This window comes from Oxyura jamaicensis, chromosome Z, assembly GCF_011077185.1.
Source record: "Oxyura jamaicensis isolate SHBP4307 breed ruddy duck chromosome Z, BPBGC_Ojam_1.0, whole genome shotgun sequence".
Taxonomy (NCBI): Eukaryota; Metazoa; Chordata; class Aves; order Anseriformes; family Anatidae; genus Oxyura; species Oxyura jamaicensis.
Genome location: NC_048926.1, coordinates 52,036,457 through 52,056,245, shown reverse-complemented (window position 1 = coordinate 52,056,245; position 19,789 = coordinate 52,036,457). Strand labels below are relative to the sequence as shown.

Below are 19,789 nucleotides of genomic sequence, written 5' to 3'. Positions count from 1 at the left end.
TGTTGCAAGGTCACTCCCTCGTACTGTAAAGGCTGGCACTCCAAATCAGGTTTTGGTGAGATGTGCTGCCAGCAGTCTGGGCTTAGTCACTGAACACAGGGACCAAAGAGAACTGGAGGGACAGGATACAAAAACAGCCAGTGAAGCTGTGCTCACAAAGCCCAGACATGCAGGTACTGCATCCCCTAATGCAAGGTAACCACATCCTCTGGCTCTGGGCTCCGTGTGAGGTGATGTCTTCCTGAAACACTTGTCAGGAGCCCACAGAATCACAACAGCATCTTGCACAAGTTGCACCAGCTCCAGAAATGTTGCTTGGTCTCTGAGGCTGTCACATTTTCACCAGGTAGGAGTGCTGTTTTTCTTGCAAACTGGAGTGGAAAGCTGAGGAAGGCAATAGAGGTCAGTAATTAGTAGCAGAGAGGAGCTGAGAGCTTCTTTATTCTTTTTGTGGCCACTGAAAACCACCCAGAACACTGAGCTGACCTACATTTGCTGTATAATACTCCTGGCTGAAATCAATTCCTTTTGTTTGTGATAAAGGTGGAGGCTGCCTCTCCCATAGCAGATGCAATACACTGGAAATAAGCTTTTCTTCCCCAAGCAGGGTTTTCCACTAGGCCTTCAGTATTCATAGACGATCAGGAGAATTTGCTCCCCAGTCCTTCTCTCCTTGCTGTTGAATTCACACCCTGATACTGATGTCTTGTTCACGGTGGGTAGCAAAGCTGTCTGAAGGGCTTTAAAAAATATTGCACATACAGCACTGGGACATACCTGGTTTGATGGGCTGATCTAGCTGCAGGGCATGCCTTGGTTTCAGGGGGCACGGTGGCTTAGTGGGGGTGACAACAACAAAGTCTGCACACAAAGGCTTTTCTGGTGTTAATGGAGCTGCTTCCCTGTGCTATGAGGTGAGAGACCAGGGTGCAGGGATGATACTGATGGTGGGGCATGGACCTCTTGGTCCAAACTTCTTGGCGCTTCTGGCTGGCCTTACCTTTTAAAAAACACAGTTTGGATATGCAGACTGTGCAGTTCTTACTCTGAGGAATTTTGTCAAAAATCTGTCCTCCCCACAGAAAGTAGAGAGAAGTACAACAAAGCCGTATTACAAATCAATCAGCAGAACTGAAAGCATAAGGGGTGATTTCTGCGTGCTGTGGACTGCTGCTGTTCTGCAGCAGCCAGTGCAGTACAACAGTGTACACAAGCCGAGCAACCTCGGAGACAGAGATGTATTTAACAACATTTGAAACAGAGCAGTTGGAAATGAAATTTGAGACAAATTGTACAATATCTCCTTCATCGAGGTAGAAAGGAGGGTATGCATACATAACTGACCAAAAAAAAAATAGGATGTCAAATCTTTAAAGTAAGAAAACTACATCTATGAGAGAATGGTCAGCACGTCTGGTTTTCCTATGTGAAATGGACTGCAAGACAATAATGCACTCCTGAGAGGCAGGTTTTTTTGCACTTACGCTTTGCAAGCACATGCACCACTCGTCTGGCAGTAAGCAATCTCAAGCACCAATTATCAGTCCTCTCCTTTGAGAATTTCAACCTCATCCATTTCCAAGCAGCAACCTGCAATAAGAAGAGAAATTAGGGAGATTCAGAGCAAAATCTCTTGGTGCTTGCAAGAGCTTTCCTCAAAGAGGAAACATGGTTTCAAAGACACAACCGCTTCTGTGGCAGAGACCCTTCAGGGCTTAAAATGTGGCCAGGAAGCTATACCCATACTCTGCTCCTTGTTCCTTTGAGTCCTTCTTTTGAGTCATTCTTACATGGTGGCTTCATTGCTGCACACAGCCTGGACAAGCTCACTGTACTGTGGCAGTGGAAATGGCATCTCTGGGATGAATGTCTTGTTTTTCTCTTTTTTTTTTTTTTTTTTTTTTTGGTGATTTCCAAAGAATTTGTAATGTCTATGTTACTGTGTTACTGGGAAAATGAGCTGCTTGCCTCTCCCCTTTTGCTGCCAGTGCATGGTTTAGAGAAACATTAGGTCTCTTTCTTCTGTGGCTAAACATTTTCTTCAAGGCTATCAGCGAGTTTCAGTGTTAAAAAGGAAAAGATTTTTGGCTTCTGGAATTAAGCTGAAAAGTGTGGCCAGAATTTAAATCACCCCCCGATGTGAGTGTTTTGTTAACACTAATAAGAGATTCAAAAGGTTACAAAAAGCTCTGGATGATGTAAGTTTAATATTTCAGCAGTCTGCATGCAGCTGCTGTTTCGAACCCCGAGCAGCCTCCTCCAGCTTACTATATTCAAAATCTATTGATCTAAATTTCAGTTTTGAAGGGCAGAAGCCCAGATGTGCATAATTGCTTCTTATTGTTCCCATCTGCAAAACGTGGCTCTGAACGCACGGTGATAATGTCGCTGTCTGTTTGCAGCCTTGTACTGTCTCTTTTCCATCCATCACTTTATGTCTGCTGCTTTCACCAGCCTGGAAGTGTCCCCCTGCAAGGGGGAAAAATAATTTGAACCCAGGCCCATCTCCTGAAATCCCTGCCCATACTGAGGTAGGATTCTCTTTGATTTCCTGCCCATCTGCAGCAAGGGTTTTGCTGAGGAAGGGCAGTGTTTCGAGGTGTTGCCCAGCAGTTTCTGCACCTGCAGGGCACTGCAGCTGGATGTTCCCAGCTCCTGCAGCTGCACACGCTGCAGCGCTCCCACCCTGCTCTCCTCATCAGAACCACGGGGGCACTGGGATTCTACTCTGAGAAATGTCTAAGGAAGGAAAGAGTGCAAGTCACAAAAAGTCCTCTGCTTCCGCTTGACTTTTCATGAGCTGGTTATGGGTGGCTGCTAAAAATCTGGACCCACTGCGGCTAAGAGTTGCCCCAGGCTCCAAGGAAGCTTTCAGGATGGGTGCCTGCAGAAATCTTTGTGAGGAAGAGCATGCCCAGGGCACAACACTGCTTTCACTGCTCTTGTTCCCCTCTCCCTGCCCATCAGCTGTCCCAGTGCCCTGGTCCTGGCTGAGGGCAGAGCCTGGTGCCCCCAGAGCACCGTGGTCACCACGGATGCTCTGCAGAGGCAGCAGGGGCTCGCCTGGACCTTGGGGCTTGCAGAAGATGAAGGCTGGTCTGTGACACCCCCCTCGGAGGGTCAGCCTGGCTCTGAAGAGGGCATCTCCTGCACTGACACGTGAGTGAGAACAAACAGCAGCCCATCCGGCCCCTCTCTCAGCAAGGACAGATGCTCTCACATCTGCCTATTTCCTGCTGCTTCATCTCGCCAGGTTTTGAAGGTCCTGGGCAGTGGAGAGTCCAGGCACTTAGGGATGAGCAGTTTCAGTTCCCTCCCCTTCCAGGGTCGGCCCAGTTTGTACTGGGGTACCTCAGGCAGGCTGTGGGTAAACGAGGGCCTGGGAAGCAACACAAGGGGAGGAGCACTCTGCAACTTTCCAATGTAAATTACATGGAAATCAGGCTTCTGTGAGGCCAAAGGCCCCTCTGGAATAGGGCCTGTAGTTAACACAACACTTGTGCTAAATGAGGCGGCTGACACAGCTTTCAGGCTGTAGTGCCGCTGTTAATTTACCGTGCGAAAGGACCGAACCCCGGTCGGGAGAGGAACTGCCCCACTGAGGACGGAGGCTTTTTCTCCCCATGGAGGAACTGCATCCTTCCACCCCTGGGACGTCAATATTTATGGGGGGCAATCCTCTTAGCTGAGAAATGTGCAGTGCTTTTATAAACCCAGTGAGGCAGAGAGCGTGACCCTATCCAGGATGTGCACTACGGAGAAGGTCACAGGGATGTTTGGAGGTCTCAGGTGGCCTCCAAATATCTCCATACCCTCTGAACCTCTCCCTGGAGGCCTGTGTCTGACTGGAAAGGGAGCCTGGGGTTTGTCAGGCCCCCACAGCAGCTCCTCTGCTGGGTCCCTAAGCTGAGGGAGCCCTGTGCTCACAAGGGCTATTCCTTTCATAGAGGGGCAGTCTGTCTTTTCGTGTTTAGCAGTCAGATGTGAGATTGCTTGGCTGCTGTCCCTGAGCTGAGAGGACATTCTGGGGCTACCCCAGCAAAGCAGAACTAATTCTCCACTTGACAGACCCTGCGTCTCAGCCGCAAGGGTACAGAGCTGGGTTGCCTTTGCTTTTAAATGCAGAAATTAAACCCAGCCTTCGTGCACTGTGGGGGCCCCACAGTGGAGGGAAAGCTGCCTGATGTGTGAGTGCATTCCTGCAGCTTCTTCTTGTACTTGGACCCAGGCAGGTGCTGGGGGCAGCAGCTCAGGCTGTGCTCCAGGCTGCAGGAGGTGCAACCAGGGGCTCCGTGTGGAAGCCAGATTTCCCCCAAAATATAGTGGCAGGGTCGATTTCCCGGCACGTGGCCGTCTCCACAGCATCACGGCACTGTCAGAGTAGAGGGCATCTCCTGCTTAGGGACACGATAAACACATCAGCCTGTTTCTGAACCCGGCATCGTGTTAAAGCCAGCTTTTGAATAAACATTGGATCTCATTTACAAGCTCAGAGCTGACAAAACAAAACAAAACAAAACACGCACACCAAAAAAAAAAAAAAAAAAGAGAGAGAAAGAGAGAAAAAAAAATCTTTCCAACCAAGTGCATCCGACCCAGCCAAAGTTGCGCCCTGACTAGTAAGCATGGTCTGAGTTCCTGCCTATCCCTCCAGAAAGGGGCAGAGAGCAGTGGTGAGGAGAGAAAAGGCAGGACAGAGAGAATCTCCCGGGAGATGCAAAATGAGCTCCTGGATTGCTAGGACTAGTGGTGACACGCGCCAGACAAAGGACCTGCTATTCTATAAATGAGGCGGCCAGGACCAGCACCAGGCTGACTCCATCCAGCGAGAGCAAGCTCTGCGGCCAGGCACGGCGAGAGCTGCCTGGGAAGGAAAAGAGGAGACGTCCGATCTTGCTGTCCCTTCACCTGCTGACCAGGTTTGACGAGCTGCAAGCACCTGCGACCAGAAACGTAAGTGACAACATACTCATCTCCGTGCAGAACTGCCGCCCCTCTCCTGGGCTTACCTTGCAACTTTCTCAGGCATGCTGACGTTTCCTTCCCGAGACACGCAGCAGGGACTTTTATTTATAATCATGGCATCTTGGGGTCTTGTCATCGAAAAGCTTAGAGTAAGGCACCTTATTTGGCAGACGTAATGATTATGGAAACAGCCACTTATGGGTGACTGCCTTTAATTATGTGAGATAATTGTGTTGCGCTATTTCTGTGCTTGGGCTTTTCCAATTCTTAGAACCCATACAGTGAATAAAACCTTATGCCAGGCGGAATAATTTTTGTTTGATTTTATATTTTGGACAGAAATGTTGATGCATAGATGTGGAGAAAAAAAAAATAATGTGATTTTAAAGTCACTGTTCCTAGTATGCCTAGATTTTCTTACATTATAATTTTGTAATTACACACTAGGCAAACTCATTTATAACTCTGCAAAGTGATGTAAATCAGTTACTGCACTGGTGTAAAGTGATTACACAGAGCACCATAGGAACCCTGAGTTTACAAATAGAGTTAAAATGAATTCTTCAGTGATTGATATTTGAAACAAAATATTTGCAAAAGCATAAAGAACAAAACATTTGCCAGACTTTTTTTTTTCTTGTATGATTATGCACTAGACTGTGTGGAAATCCTATGAATGTTTCAACAAATAAGGATGTCAAAAGGAGCTTTAAATTTCAAACCTCACATATTTAAAAATATCCCCACTACTTTACAGGACATTGCCTTAGAACTGATGTGTCTGTAAAATGCACAAGCATCTGAATTTTGCCCAGTTCAATAGTTCACTTAGTAGGAAAAGCTTAATGATTTTATTCATTTAAGTTCAGCAGGTAAATGTTGATAACTCTCACACTTAAAAAACAAACAATCAAACAAAAAACCTTTTGAAACCTCCCAGTCTAGAACAGGTTCATGTTTCCAGAGCTAATCTACTACATAAAGTTGTATGTATGTGAGAAAGCTATTAAATAATAAAAGCAGCGTGTTTTTTTCTGAAGCAGCTGTATCTGTTTGCATGTAACAGTATTGGACAATATATGGATTTTAGAACCTTTCTCCGTGGTACATCTCTGTACCATTTCACAAAAAAAAATAGCTGAAATAAATGCAGTTTGCTTTTATTGCCTGTTTACATGGGATATTGGAGTAGTCATGGTGTGAACAGCTGATCCAAGAAATGAGGAGCTCACAGAGCCACCAAGCTAGGTGGGCGGCGTGGGGATGAAACACAGGTGCCCAGGGGGATGGCTGTGGCTGTGATGATCTTCATGCTGGCCTTTCCACCAGGCGTAGTCCTGAGGAGGTTAGCAGCATGACACTGATGGGAAAACAGCAGCATGGTCGTTGCCTCATGGTGGTTGGTATCACACCTTTGGAGGTCACGAGCAGACCTGGATGGAACATGGAAGTGAATATAGTCTTGGGGTCATATCCTAAAACAACTCCAGATCGACTTTCCTGGAGGCACATGTCCCTAAGGACTCCTGCAGCAGAGCGAGCTGCTGCAGGTAGGTCCCTGCCGAGCTGAGAGATGGGCAGCATCTGATCCCCCTCCTTTAAAGGTGAGGAGGGCAGGGACTTTGTAATATGTAATATTTGGAAATTTAATAGTCCATATGTAATATTTGGGAAGTGAATTCAACAGGGACTGTTTTTGATGGAAACCCAGTGGAACTGCAGTTGAAGCTTTGATTCAGAAGGGCTGTACAGGAGATGGGACCAGGAGGATAGAAAAGCTTTATTACAAAATGTATCCATGTATCCTGGATCTTCTTGAACAGACAGTAACACCTGTGCAAGTTAAGCAAAAAAAAAAAAAAAAAAAAAAAAAAGGTTAAAGCTCCTGGCTGAATGTCTCTTTCTCAGCTGCTGTACAACATTGCAAGCTGTTGTGTCCATGCCAATACACTAGACTTTAATTTAGCAAGAACTGTTGCAGAGCATGAGGGTTTTTTTGTTGTAGTTTTTTCTTTGCACAGAGCTGTGGTATAAATTGATTTTACTGTAAAAAAAAAAGCATTGGCAAGTGGGGGGTACATGGGAAAAAAAATCCCATGTTCATAGAGAGTTAATTTTTGCAAATCTCTTTGTCATTTGTGGTAAGATTTCATCCACGTATTTTGTTCTCTGCCAAACACCTCTTGGGTGGCAGCCCATTGCTTTTCAGACCTGCCTTTCCAAGGGCAGTCCTAGGAACAACATTGAAGTGCTCAAATTAAAAGGTCTGCAGGGAAGAGACTGATTTCACCAAAATTTCACCAATTCACTGACAACAGAGAGCTCACACCCCTGCAAGAAATAGGCACCCTCTAGGTGGGCAACCAGACTGCAAGGCTACACCGCTGAGGGGCAAGGCTGGCTGCTGTGAAGCTTACCTTCTGAAACTGCAGTCACACGTAGTTTGGATGAGTATCCCCAAACGTGGAGGCTGACTTGAGCCTGCGACCTTTACACCACCCTTTTGAGCTCCGGCGGTCTCCTTCTCCTAGAGGTTCAAAGAGAGGACAGCACTGCTGGGAGCATTCTGTAAATGCTGCCCTTAGACAGGAGAGCTCCCAGAAGCAGAGATTTCACTGCGTGAGCTTTGTCTCAGATTTACAGACCTTAAAAAAGGTAAATCACGCTGTCAGCGCTGGCTGGTTTTTATGGCGCTTTCGCTGCTCTGCTGTGCTTCGTACCGCAGCACGATTGCCAGATAACGCTCCCGACAGAGGCGTGAGGCAGTGAAAGGAGCCGTTGTTTACTGCCGGAGTCGCTCCTCTTCCCACACCTGACTTAAAACAAAATGAAATTCACTTACAGGTGTTTGGAGGCACTCCACCAGAGCGGGGAGCGATGGCTCTGCTTCACCACGCGGGCCCAGCACCCGTCACTGCCAGGTGAGGCTGGGCCGCCCCGAGCAGGCCGCTGCGGCCACACATGCACACACAGAGGTGATTTCCTTCCCCAAAACCTGCAGCTGAGACAGGCTAATTACAGGCAGGGGGGACACGGATGCACAGCGAGGGGAAGGGATTTGCCTGAGGCGAAAGGGGAGTAGAAATGAGCACGTAAGTGCAGCTCCCTGATGGCCGGCACAGCCTTCGGCTCACGGCGCTGTGCTCTCCCTGTGTGCTCGCCCACCAGCACGCCGGTGGGATTTCGGGCGGGAGGCACTTAGGGAGGGCTATGGAGGTGCTGAGGAAAGCTGGGAGGGATGATCCCGAACCTGGAGGTGTGCTGCCCCTCCTGCAGCCTGCTGAGCTTCCCGAGGGAAGGCCTCCAGGACCGAGCACACAGAGTGTGGTTCAGCTGCAGAGCTTCAAGACTATTTCTCCTATGGGGAGGAGAAAAAAAAAAAAAAAAAAGTCACACGTGTTACTGATAGGCAGTGTAATATTTTGTGACATCCGTGCTCAATCATCTCCTCCACACGGTGCCGAGCCCCGCGCTCCACAGCTGGCATGAAGCTGCAGAGGCAAACAATGAGCTTCCTCCTCCTCCTCCTCCTCTTCGCCACATCGCCCTGATGCAAAGCGAACAAAGCGGGGCCACGGGGAGCTCTGCCTGGGCGATCTCTGCTCCCCGTGGTGCCTCAGGCTCCCAGGCACCTGCCTGGTGCGGGACCCGGGCACCACCTGCTGCTCTGCTGCCATTTACGCCGGGGCTGAGGGGCCTTCACAAAATCGATGCGTTCAGCGACCCATTTTAGCAGGCACCGGGTTTCCCCTGTGGAGCAGCAGCGTGGCGTCGCAGGTTCACAAGAAGCACTCCAATTCTTGCTGGCAGCAGGCATCTGCTGTCTGATTAAGATTTGCAGGAGTAGGTCTCCAGTGGCCAGTTTCAACATGGATTTAACTTCAGTGAGGTCAAAGGTATAACTTGAGGGAGGAACTTTCTCATCCGCGATCTTTATTTAATAGCAGCCTGCTAATTATGACTGAGTGCTGGGCTGCCGGTGAGTCCCCTGCCGGCCCTCAGGCATTAACCGCTGGCTTGGGGGCCATTTGCTGGGGAATGTCCTAGCAGGGACGGCGCTTTGTGCCTGGGCTGCTGCTGCTGCTGCTGCTGGAAGTGCCTGAGCAGCTCTCGCACGGAGGGGCTGCGAGAGCTGCTGCCACCGAGGGAGAGGTCTTCATCTCCTCTATTGTTTGGTCCTTTTGTCTGGTGACACTTGTGGCTGCATTAGCCACAGCCAGAATTCGCCCCCCCCCCCTATTTTTGAGCGTTTCAAAAGAGCAGGCAGGGGGTGGGAAGAGCTTCGTCTCTCCGTTCGGTGGGTGGCGGTGTTTTGTTTTTCCCCGTCTGGCTGTCAGGGCAGGTTCACTGCTGGGCTGGGGTCATGGCTTCGCACAATTCACTTTACACGCTGCAGATGTGGATCGCAGCTCATGAAGCTGCACTTACCCACTGCTTCTGGATATCTCCTCCTGATCCCGGTTGAATCCTGTCCTCAGTGGCTACGTTTTACCCCTCAGAGTTACTCCTCCAGCGGAAATGCTGTAACCCTCCAGGTCTACATTCCTGAGAGCAGAATTAATCCCCTTGAATTTAGCCTGCTGCCTTCCCGGTGCCTTTCTTATCAGCTGAATGTGGGGCTGTTGACCTGTATCTGGTGACCAGAAAGCACAGAATAATCCAGGTGTGCAGCTTCGTGCTGTCTGTCCACGATGAGTGCAACAAAGTGGCGATCTCTGCATGGTTTTAAAATGGACAGAGGGGGTATTGCCTGTGTGCAGCCCCTGGGCAACACCATGCCAGATAAAGCTTAAAGGATGTGCAACATTAGCAGAGATCTGAAGCTGCATGTAATTTCATACTGAAAGCCACGCTTGGTGGGGAGGAGGGCCGGAGAGAAGGAGGGAAGAGGAGGAAAGGAATGAGACAAAAGGAACGGAAATTAGATCCCTTGTCAGCAAACACACTGCCTTTTGGGCAGAAGGTGCTGTGATTAGAGGGAACTGGAGGGATGGGCAGGTCATGATGTGAGGAGAGAAGCTCTGTTGAAACATTACACTCGGGCAGCACGGGACCAGGCTCAAGAAGCGCCTCTCGTACTTCCAGCAGAAGCTCTGAGCGCCACGACAGGAAATGCCAAGACAGCAGTGGGAGAAAGGGAGAGGGATTTAAGGTGGAGAGGTGCACGGAGGTGGGTTTCACCTGCCGGGCATCTCCCCATGGAGTGTCAGCGCAGAGGGGGGCACCGGGGTGGGAGGAAGCTGTTGTTCGCCGATCCTGAACAAATGTCAGAAATAAAAACACGCGTTTTTGAAGTGTAAAGCAGGCGCCGGTCCCACAAAGGCATCTATTTGCTGACAAGGCTTGTGACCACAGAGGTAGTGTTGTCCTTTCCAAGTGAAAGAGGAGAGAGACAAAGGCAGCGTGGTGTGCAGGAGCAGGCTGGGGTTATTTTCCCACCAACAATGCTGCTAAAAGGACAAATTCACAGCGCCAGGGCTGTGTGCTGACCTGCTCTCCTGGAGCACTGCGATGGGCACCGCCTGCAGCAGAAGATGAGCAGGAGCTGACCCTCTGTCGGCATTTGTAGCCCAGATGTACACCCAGAGCCACGCACCAGAACCACAGCTCAGAGACTGAGCAGCCTGGCAAAATACCGTCCTCCTGGCCCATTAGAAGGAATAAAGAATCCCAAAAAACTTCTCCTACCTCATGAAAAATGATTGACCTTGTGCATGAATAAATTTATCCTAAAACAGATAAACAATCAAAAAAGTGGGGGGAAGGGAAGCAGGTGGCACTCTGAAAGTCACGGGGATCCAAGCAGCTGCTTGGAAAAATAAAACTGTAATGGTGAAAGTTTTGCCCTGGGAATGAACGTGCTGCAGTGGACAAGAGCAGAGGAGGACAGTGTCTGAAATCTGTACTGCAGTTTCAGCAGTGTTCTTGCCAGAAACGCAGCTAGCTTTCCCGGGTGGGTGCAAAGTACAAAGTAGATTTTTTCACATAGCACAAACCAAAAGGGATGCACAGAGTAGGAAAATAATTTTAAAAGAGAGAGAGAGATGCAATCCCCATTTGAATCAAGCAGTGGGTCTCCATGCAAATCTACAAGAAATATGAAAAACTCTCAGCCGTCTGAAATACTTGGGTTCATTTTTTTTTTTTTTTTTTTTTTTTTTTAAATGAGCTGCTCATGAAGCGAGGACGTTCTGACGAGACAACTTTCTTGTCCCTAAAGGCAGAGTAGGCAACTGGGCTGCCAGCAGTTTCAGACTTCTACCAGAATAGCAACGTGGCAGCTCTGTGAGGGCTACAGCTGAGAGGCCATGGGGAGGTAGGGGCAGCGTGTGTGTAGCCATATAAAGCCTACACGAGCACATCTCTGACCATGGTTCCAACGTGATTTATGACCCTGTAGCTGTGTCTGCCTGGTGATTTGTACTCCGTGCCAGGCTGGGACATCTCAGCTGCCCTTGCATGTCTTGTGTCCCTGCCAGGGGAGCCACACTAACCTCTGCATCACTGCAGAGTTTCCCCCTTCGGGGGGTGAGGGGTGCTTCTCCCCAACCCCTGTGAGATTGCTGTGTGGGTGAGTTTGCCAATAAATATTAAGAGCTGGGGTTTACACATGCAGAAGAAGGTAGGTGGAAACATTTGCCCTTTATTCCCTTGGATGTTTTCCGTTCCCTTGGATTGTTTTCCCCGCTCCAACTGACTGTGTGCCATTGGCATAAAGAAGCAGCTTCTGAAATGGAAAAGCGAATGTCTGCCACAGGGTGGTGTGAGAGGAGGGAAGGCTCTTTGGAGGGGACTGCATCCATCGGATGTTTATGAGCAAGGACCAGAGGGCTGTTGGGAACCAAAACAGCCTTCCTGGGAAAAGGAAATGGGCAAGAAAAGCCGGGTGGTCTGGCAGGTTACAGATAGCCATATATACGGTCATGCATCTCAGCTGGTCACTGGGATTCCTTCTGACGGCAATATAAGCAAGGCTAGGTCAACCCCACAATCCCTTGATGATCTTTCTGCCAAACTGCACTTAAAGACACCCCTCACAGTCTGCAGAGCAGTCTCCTGCTGCCAGATCCGTGCTGGGCAGTGGGCTTCCTTTACTGCTCAGCTCCACGAGGCAGCACGGCCAAGAAATACCTACAGGGACACTTTGGCTGGAATGCCTTCACACTTTGTAGGAGTCACGCTTAACCTTCGCAGCCTGCAAAGCCCTGCCAGGGAACACTCATGGCATTTATGGCTTAGCCTTGGCAGCACTCAGAGGCTGAAATATAAGTCCAAATGGATCAAACTGGAGAGAGCCTGCTGCCAGCAGCGAGCAGTCAGTGTGGGCTGGGCAGGGCACCAGGACATTGCTTCCCTGGACAAGTCTCCTGAAATAACCATAATCACACGTGTTCATTATCGTCAGCTGTCTGCACTGAAGGCCCTGACCGAAGGTCCACCTGAGCCTGGCTGAGCTCCTGCTGTGAGCCACAAGGCCTGGGCTGGGTGGGAGCAGCCCCCAGGAAGGTGTGAATGGGGCTTGGGAAGCACAGAGGTGTTCTGCCCTAGTCCTGCCTGCCTTCCTTCCCTCCAAAATAGTGCCCAGGTGCCCCTCAGGCAGCCTGGTGGGAGGGCTGACGTGAAGCTGGTGGGGGCTGTATGAGGAAGTTAAACCCATCTGCTCCTTTGTGAAGTCCCCGCTGGACTCTGGTGTCTAACTGCAGCTGCGATGCCTGGGACTGTGGCTGTGAATGGGGACATAACTTTAGGGACTGGGGTGGATCTGTGCTTGTAGGACAAGGACATCAGCCACAGAGGGCCAAAATTAGAAATTCCTAGCACCTCCACCAAGTGCTCACAGCTGGCTCAGAGGTCACAGTGAGCTCAGAGCAGCAGCCTGTGGGTCAGCAGTCAGGGGTATCTAGCATGGACTCACCATCTCCTCTGCTTTGCAGCGCTGTGGGAATGACAAGGAAGATCTTCACCAACACCAGGGAGCGATGGAGGCAGCAAAATGTCAACAGCGCCTTTGCCAAGCTGCGGAAACTCATTCCCACCCACCCGCCCGACAAAAAACTGAGCAAGAACGAGACGCTGCGGTTAGCCATGAGATACATCAACTTCCTCGTCAAGGTCCTGGGAGAGCCCGGCCTGCAGCAGACGGCAGCGGCAGCGCGAGGCAGCCTCCTGGGCTTCTTCCAGCAAGCCCCGCGCCTGCAGAGCATGGAGGAGCTGGCTCTGATTGAGAACTGTGGCGTCTCCTCTCCTGGCGTGAGCGGCAGTATTGCAGAGTGCTGCTGGTCAGAGACCTCGTCTCCTTAGCAGACGAGAAATTGGTGTTAGTCTGATAGTCCCCCTCTTTATTTTGTGGGTTGCTTCTGTATGTACATTGATTATTTATTTATATTTATTACTGCTTTTTTTTTTTATATATATAAGTTTTTATTTAACAGGAAAGGAATTCTTTGGTCAGCCACCAACCTGAAAGACCAGAGAGAGAACTCTCAGACCTTGGGAACCTGGAAGGACTCACTGCTGCCCCAGCAGGGTCCGAGCCAGAAGGGCATTCTGCCCTGATCTCTATTAGTAAGAAATTCATCCAGTGATTCTGGCAAGGGAAGAGATTGTTCTCTCATGCTATTTTGAGGAAAAACTACTGAGCTCAGGAAATCCTGACTGTTCCACAAAATTTGTCCAAGAAAGACATCCGACCTCCGCAGTGAACAATTTTAAGGGATGTGATATTTGCTCCAGTCATTCACCAGTGGTTCCAGTAGCTACTTTCTCTCATTGTTGAACCTGCAAATTTTACTTCCAGCTTGACTTTTTTTTTTTTGTTTGTTTTTGTTTTTGTTTTGTTTAACTACACGTCCTAGTCCTTGAACCTGACCGCACCTTTCACTGGACTGGAGGAATCAATAATATTAGAACAAAATGCTATTAAACAAAACTAAGCATTAGTTTAAAGAGGTCCCAGGAGACAGGCCTCAGTGATGCGCTGAGAAAACCTTCATAGAAATGCAAGTGAGAGGTGCCCCTTCCCATGCAGAGGTGCAGAAGCAGTGGGTGCAGTGTGGGTCTGGCAGAAGCTGCTGGACATACAGGACCAGCACACTCTGGTCCCTGCTTGGCACAGGGGGCAACCACCTTGTTCTGGGAGTTTAGGTGACAAGCAGGCTGAGAGAGGTCTCATGAGGGGTGACCATTGTGGGCTGTTGCACACAAATCAATTTAATTTCCTGAATTATGGATTCAGGAACAATTTTTCCTGATCTTTGTCAGCGAAGATCTGGTCTGCTTGTGGAAAAGTATAAACCTGTCTAGAGTAACAGAAAAAATGACACTGGGTTTTAGCAGATCCTGCTCCCACTGATACAAGTCTTTTCTCTTTCCATGTGGACCCAGGTACACTTCAAAACTTAGATAAATACATATATTTACGACAAGCAAAGAAATGGAGCTCCCATGTGCTAATGCATCTCCTTGGGCTGTTTCCGCTTACTCATGAGGGCAGTCCAGGGCTGGTGCTGTAGGATGCAGGAGTCAGTGGATAACTGATCATAAGTAAATAATTAAAATGAAAGGGTTGATGGCTGAGCCGCTTTGTTTCTGAACACTGTGAGCCTTCAGTTTGCTTATCCCTGCAATTCTGAGCTATCAGGGCTGAGGACTGTGCTGGAGAGAGCAGCTAGGTGAAAACACACTACGAGACTCTTGGATGGCCTGTGCAATTAGCACTGCCAACTCTGCCTGCTCTAATGTCACCAAATGGAATCACAGCCTCTTCTGCACGGAGCCCCAGAGGTAATGAGCCAGGTCCTAGCTTTCTGTTTACTTAGTGGGAGTTACAGCAAGACGAATTAGTCCAAGTCAATCAAAGTACTTACTGGTGGGGTGTGGTGGTGCTCTTCGGCCCATCACCCACTTGATATACTAGGAAACACACATCACCAAGTCAGAACATCTTGTGAGTGGAGTTATTACCCAGGGAAGGTGAAAGAAAACCTGTCTATTTTGTAACACAACATGCTTATATATTTTTTATCCTAAAAAGTTCCCTTCTCGTTATTTCTTTGGTTCATATCAACACTTTCTTTGTTCTCCTTCCCATTTAGGAACTTCTTACTCTCATGTTCCACTTGTGTTTGACTAGATCTGTCTACCAAAGATTTTTTTTGTCATTTTTTTTTTCTTTGTGTTTTGCAGATTTCTTATCTGTATGATCATGAACAAACATGGTGCACCACCTGATCATATTTTGTGCTCTATGTTTAACATCTAATATATTCCAAATAAATTATTTAAGAAACAAATCTATCTTTGTCTTTATACCCTCTAAAATTTAATTTTACATTTGTGATTTGTGTAATATTTGGCAAAGGATATCAGAAACATCACAGTATAACTTCCAGTAGAGAATCATTCTACTACTCAGCACTTACGCAAGATTCTTGTTCTTAAGAAACAACTTGGAAATGTTAACAGATGGTGAAAAATGCCAGAAATTCTTTGTTTATTATAATTTACACATTTTGGTGGAAAACTATTTGAGTCTATGTATGAGGAAGATTCTGACCAGCTCTTGAAAAATACAGAGAAGTAAAATTTAATTGTGACATAGTGTTGTCTTCCAAATATTTACAACTCAAAACATTTTAACCAACTCAATTTTAAAAAGCAGAAGTAATCTTAAGGAATTAATGTGAACTCTGATTTGAGCCTATTGTTATCCAGAAATGTTTAAACAGGTACAATCTCTGGATTCAGACAGGAGCACAAGTTCAGATATAAGAACTCTTCCAAAGTTCAGGGGAGCTTGGGTTGTAAAGCTGCTCTGGCTAGCACCTGGTGGGAACAATCTAATCCCCAGCTGAATACAGGGCTGGGAGAGGGAGTACTCAGGTGACAAATGAAAAAGCTGTGAGGAAAAGACAGAAAATCACTGTGACACAGGGACAATTTCAGCTTCTTTCTCAACTGGATGTCTCATACTGCTCTTTGGAGGTGGTCTTGTGCATGACTTCTAGCGATGGCCAACCTGTGGTCAGAGGAAGGCTGGGTCTGCACTTAGGGTTTTGGCGTGGGATTCAGTGGGTTCAAATCCTGGCTGACATGAAATACACTGCACCTAGCACTGGACATCACACAGTGAAAATACAGATCTGCATGGTGCCTTTTTTATTTATTTATTTATTTTTCTCCATTTTTTCCCAGGAGTGTCATCCATGCTTGGGAAAAATCTGTGATAAGGCATGCGCTCAGCAACCAAGAGGAGGGTACAATAAACATAGCAAATGGAGATTCACAGGATTCCTAACCCAGACAAAACTGAATGGCAAAAATGAGTTGTTTCAGACATTGAGGTGCATGCCAACATCTTGCTCTGAGCAAGAAGTGGACAGTGCAACACCAACGTGCTTCAGAGATACAATTCAGGAACCACTTAGTAATTTATAAACCCACATCTAACTGTCTTCCTTGAATTTCTTTGCTGCTAGGGAATGATATGCAGTGACCACAGCTAAAGTAGTGTGGGCAAGGCAGATCTGACTTTTGTTCTTTGAAGGCTGGGTGATGAAAGGAGATGGAGAGAATGGGAGACTTAACTACTGACCTGTGGGGCAGGGGTCACTTGGGAGCCAGTCTTAAATCTAAAGGCCACAGACAAAGTGACAGAGCCTAAATCCATCAGTTTCCAGGGATGTAATTGTATTTTTAATACAGCAGGTGCTGAGAGAATCGAAGGGGAGAAGGTGGGTGGAAGAAGCAGCTCAAACAAGTATACGGGTTACAGAAGGTAGAGATTACCCCTGTCTGGTCAATAGATGTATCTGGTTGGATTTACTCATTATTGTTCTGCCAGTAAGCCACGGGGAGTGTTTTCATTGCACTCCGGGCTGGTCCAGGTCTTTTCTGTGAGAAACAGAGATAGCCTCATCCCATTGTATCTCCCCCAGCCACCTTCCCATGTGTGCACACCCCATCTCTCCGCGGTTTGTTTTGCTGCCACAGACTGCAAACCCTACAGTGTACAACTGAGAGTCCTGTGGTACGTTCTGGAGCACCTTTTGGAAAAGGAAACCCCCAGGAAATAAAGACAGATGAAAAGCCACCATCCTTTCTGTGGATACATCTCCCCGCTGAGTGTCAATGCCACAATAGCACAGAGGTGGCTCAGGATGAAGAGCAGAAGTCAGTGAGACTTGTGAATCTCAGTTAGGGACTGTGTTGGGCCACAGATGGGTTTTCTAATTCTCACATTGGCAAGCAATGCAGGGATGTATTCACAAGGACAGGGATGGAGAAGTTTTCCCTGCACCCACCTTTCTGTCCCATTACACCTGGCTGAGGGTACTGTGAACAACACTGAATACCTCAGACCTGGGGAAGATCCTTCACAACACCCATGGTTAGCCAAGAAATACCTCTGCACAATGTCCAGCAAACCTGCCTGTTCTTAACAGAAGTGAACCAGGGATGCAGATCACAGTTTGCAATGGGGTTGGTTTATAGCATCCATTTTTCTCTTGGTGACTGTATTTGGCAAACCCTTGAAGACAGCAGTGCTCAGCTCCTGGAGCTGAGAAGGGCCAACAGCAGCTAAGATTACATCTTCCTCAAGTCACAGCAGAATTACTGTGTCCTGATATGTAGATGTACAACCGCATAAAATATGATCTATTGAATCCCACAGTTCAAGGCTACACAGTACTAAATTCACACTTTACAAGGCTTTACCTGTACTGGAAGGACCTGAAGCTTTCAAAGAGGAAACTTCAATGGCTAAAAGCACTCCGAGTGCAGGCTGTTACACTGAGCCAACCAGGCACAGAAACTCAGGGCAACTGACTGTGACCCAAAGCGTTTTACTGCCTGTGGGGTAAAAAGTGTTTCAGAAGGACATATCTGGCCCTGCTATGAGATGAGTAACAGCTTCTGCAGTGATCTCTGCTGGTCTGAGTGGGAAATGCTCGCTGCCAGTTGCAAGGATGGCTGCTGGCTCACCAGAGCAAGTGAGCCTGACAGGTTGGCTTTGCCAAAAACACTCAGCTCTGGCACAAGCTGCTTGGGTGGGAAATGCTCCCACGGCGTGAAAGGCAACAGAAACAGCGCGGTGCTGAAGGGAGCTGCCCATTCTGCCTCCTCCTCCTGAGCTATGCAGAGGAAACCCTTTTCCAAAATTTTTACAGGCACAGAAAGTGGCTAGCTGCTGTCTGGCAAACATGCCCAGCCAACGCGTTTGGCAGAGGATGGTCCTACCTCCAAGGTCACATTTCTGCACGTTCACACAGGAGGCCAGTGGGTGTTTCCTAGCGCCAAGACTGGGGCACAGGGAGAGAAGCTCATGGCAGGCAACTTCTGCAGGCAGACTTCACCTATCAGTTTTTAATTGAAGAGCTGAGCAGGTTAGAAAGGATATGTGTTTATATTCCCCTCACCACCTCCTTGAAGGCTGTTTAAGTTCACATAAGGTCATGTGCAAATGGTAGAGCACAAATTTTTCGTTTAAAATCTTTTTCCTTTAAAATCTTTCAGGTTAATGGAAAAGGAAAATGACAAGAATGAAAAGAAGAGGAAACATCAGTGAAAGTGAGAGAAAGCGTGTAGGATGATCCTTGCGTTTCTGGGACATCTGCATGGGCACTGGTCTTGTTGTAGGTTCGTAGACTTCCTCTGTGTTACAGTTCTGTATATCACCTGCAGAAAAAAAAAAAAAAAAGTTTCTGCTACATCAACAAATAAGTAAAATTGTCAGGTAATTCTGAAATCCCTGATGTAAAATCTCCCATTAATTTCAAACATTTCCAGAGTGGTTCCCATCAGCACAGGCTACTGAACTAATGCAGACAAATACCGATTATATTTCTGAATATCTAAATACATTTTGTATTTCAGTTAGCAATGTATTTGTTAAATTAATGACTTATTTCTAAAAGAAAATAAAGTGTTTGTAAAATAATAATAATAATAAAGAAGTGATTTCAGAATTTTTTTTTTTTTTTTTTTTTTTTTTTTACCACTTTATCATTTAAATACTTCAAGCAGTTCTCAGCCATGTGCTGTTGAGGTAAATGGAACCAAAGATAGTATTTCTTCTTGAAAACTGCAGATTTGAGTCAGCCAGGGGCTTGTCATAAATACTGCCTGAAAGCTTGACTTACTTACCCTGACATTTATGTTTGCTTTTATCCTGACTCTGAAGCACTGAAAAATTCTAGGGCTGAGGTTGTCAATAAGACTGTTGATCTTGAGGGCTCAACTTAAAACATTGTAGTGTTGTCATGACTGCTTTCTGGGGTGCTTTCTGGATAGGGAGCTTTTTCTGGAAGGTATCTGAAGACTCTTACTAATTCAGGCACCTACAAGTCATTTCATCTTTGTGCCTGAATATATAAGGATATAAAGCCCCAGGCCCCTAGCTGCGTTTAAAACCTGTGGCTATGGATTTGCGTCTTGAGTCCTCTGGGAAGGTTCTTCTCCCAGCAAGGGCAGAAAGGAGATAATTAGGGCAGGCACTAAGGCAATCAAACAGATTGTTTACTACTCTTAGCAATGCAAGCCTAACACAGAAAATGCCCAGGAAAAAACAAAACAAAACAAAACAAAAAACTGAAACCAAAAATCAAAAAACCTCCACCCCCCAGTCAGGAGGCTTTTTTCCTGCCATGTCTCTTATCAGTCTCCTGCAGAAATTCTAAAACTCTTATCTTGATAGGCCAGATTACCAAGCTGATCTCCTCTCCATGATGAATAGGAATCAAACAATGTTTTCTACTGTCAGCAAACCATACATCCCCAGTCCAGACAATTCAATTAATCTCCTCTCCCTCTCCTCTCCTCTCCT

At 47.4% G+C, this 19,789-nt stretch overlaps 1 protein-coding gene across 2 annotated transcripts; it reads left to right on the top strand.

The window, feature by feature from the left end:
* Window positions 1-4,658: 4,658 nt before the first annotated feature.
* TAL2 (TAL bHLH transcription factor 2) lies at window positions 4,659-13,288 on the top strand. 2 transcript variants are annotated; one of them, XM_035310208.1, is made up of 2 exons: window positions 4,659-4,953; window positions 12,900-13,288. In XM_035310208.1, exon 2 carries the CDS (start codon window positions 12,910-12,912, stop codon window positions 13,264-13,266), a length of 357 nt encoding a protein of 118 aa, XP_035166099.1. In that variant the 5' UTR covers window positions 4,659-4,953; window positions 12,900-12,909; the 3' UTR covers window positions 13,267-13,288. The 2 variants fall into 2 exon arrangements, with proteins under 2 accessions (XP_035166099.1, XP_035166098.1); XM_035310207.1 differs by lacking the exon at window positions 4,659-4,953 and adding an exon at window positions 12,456-12,471.
* Window positions 13,289-19,789: the final 6,501 nt, after the last annotated feature.

Excerpts from the sequence above, each read along its gene's own strand:
- TAL2 (XM_035310208.1), top strand. The coding sequence starts at position 12,910 with ATGACAAGGAAGATCTTCACCAACACCAGGGAGCGATGGAGGCAGCAA.